We start from the raw sequence: 791 nt of genomic DNA, 5'->3' as shown, positions 1-791 counted from the left end.
GGTCCCGGGCTGTGTGGGCAGTGGGGACAACACGCCCCGGGCCAGCGGCGCTGGTCCCACCTCCTTACATTTGGCAGAGACTTTGTAGCCGCCCAAGGGTGGCGGGTGGCCATCAGCTGCGTCGAAGCCCGCCGACACCAGCACCACGTCGGGGGAGAATTCGTGTGCAATTGGCATCACCACCGTCCTGCGTGGGTGAAACACAAGTCCAAGGAGTTGAGTGCTGGCTCGCCCTGACACGGACAGCAAGAGCTGAGCAGAAGCACAGGGGACGGTACCTGAAAGCAGCCAGATACTCGGGGTCACCCATGGGGGGGTCGAGCCCTCCAGTCCAGGCAATGTTGACATTAAATCCCTCGCCGGGTCCAGCCCCAACCTGTGAGAGAGCCAGGACAGACCTGAAGGTCTGGATGGGGCCGTGCTCTGAGCAGGCTCCTTCTCTGCAGGGGAGGCAGGGCTGGCTGTCCTCAGGCAGGAGCCGTGGGGCTGGCAGAGCTGAAGAGCAGCAGACACCCCAGCCTGTCTTCTCCTGACATTTCCCAGAGCCCTGTGGCCATCGGTCACCGTCCCCGCGCTGCTGGCAGCAGGCTGGGGTAAAGCCTCGGCTCTGCAGCCAGCTGGGAGAACCAGGCAGGATCAGGCATCGACGGCAAACGAGCCCAAGGCCCTGACACAAAGCCCCGCTGTGCTCCGAGCCGGCACTGCCCCGTCCTCCTGGCTGTCACCCCTGCCACCTCCGCCACCGGCCCCGGCAGAGCTGCACAGACCTCGTGGCCTCTCGCTGGCTTTTT

The 791-nt window shown here is 65.0% G+C and overlaps 1 protein-coding gene across 1 annotated transcript in view; it reads right to left on the bottom strand.

Annotated features, from left to right (window-relative positions):
• Window positions 1–791, bottom strand: part of HDAC7 (histone deacetylase 7) — a 14,826-nt gene that overhangs the window by 1,850 nt on the left and 12,185 nt on the right. The window contains exons 22-23 of the mRNA XM_010143362.1: window positions 279–376; window positions 69–187 (exon numbers count right to left, since the gene is read on the bottom strand). Coding sequence (XP_010141664.1) covers window positions 69–187; window positions 279–376 — 217 coding nt within the window. The remainder of the gene's footprint in view (window positions 1–68; window positions 188–278; window positions 377–791) is intronic.

Source organism: Buceros rhinoceros, unplaced genomic scaffold (genome assembly GCF_000710305.1).
Source record: "Buceros rhinoceros silvestris isolate BGI_N320 unplaced genomic scaffold, ASM71030v1 scaffold21659, whole genome shotgun sequence".
NCBI classification, from domain to species: Eukaryota; Metazoa; Chordata; class Aves; order Bucerotiformes; family Bucerotidae; genus Buceros; species Buceros rhinoceros.
This window is presented reverse-complemented; position numbering and strand designations above follow the sequence as displayed.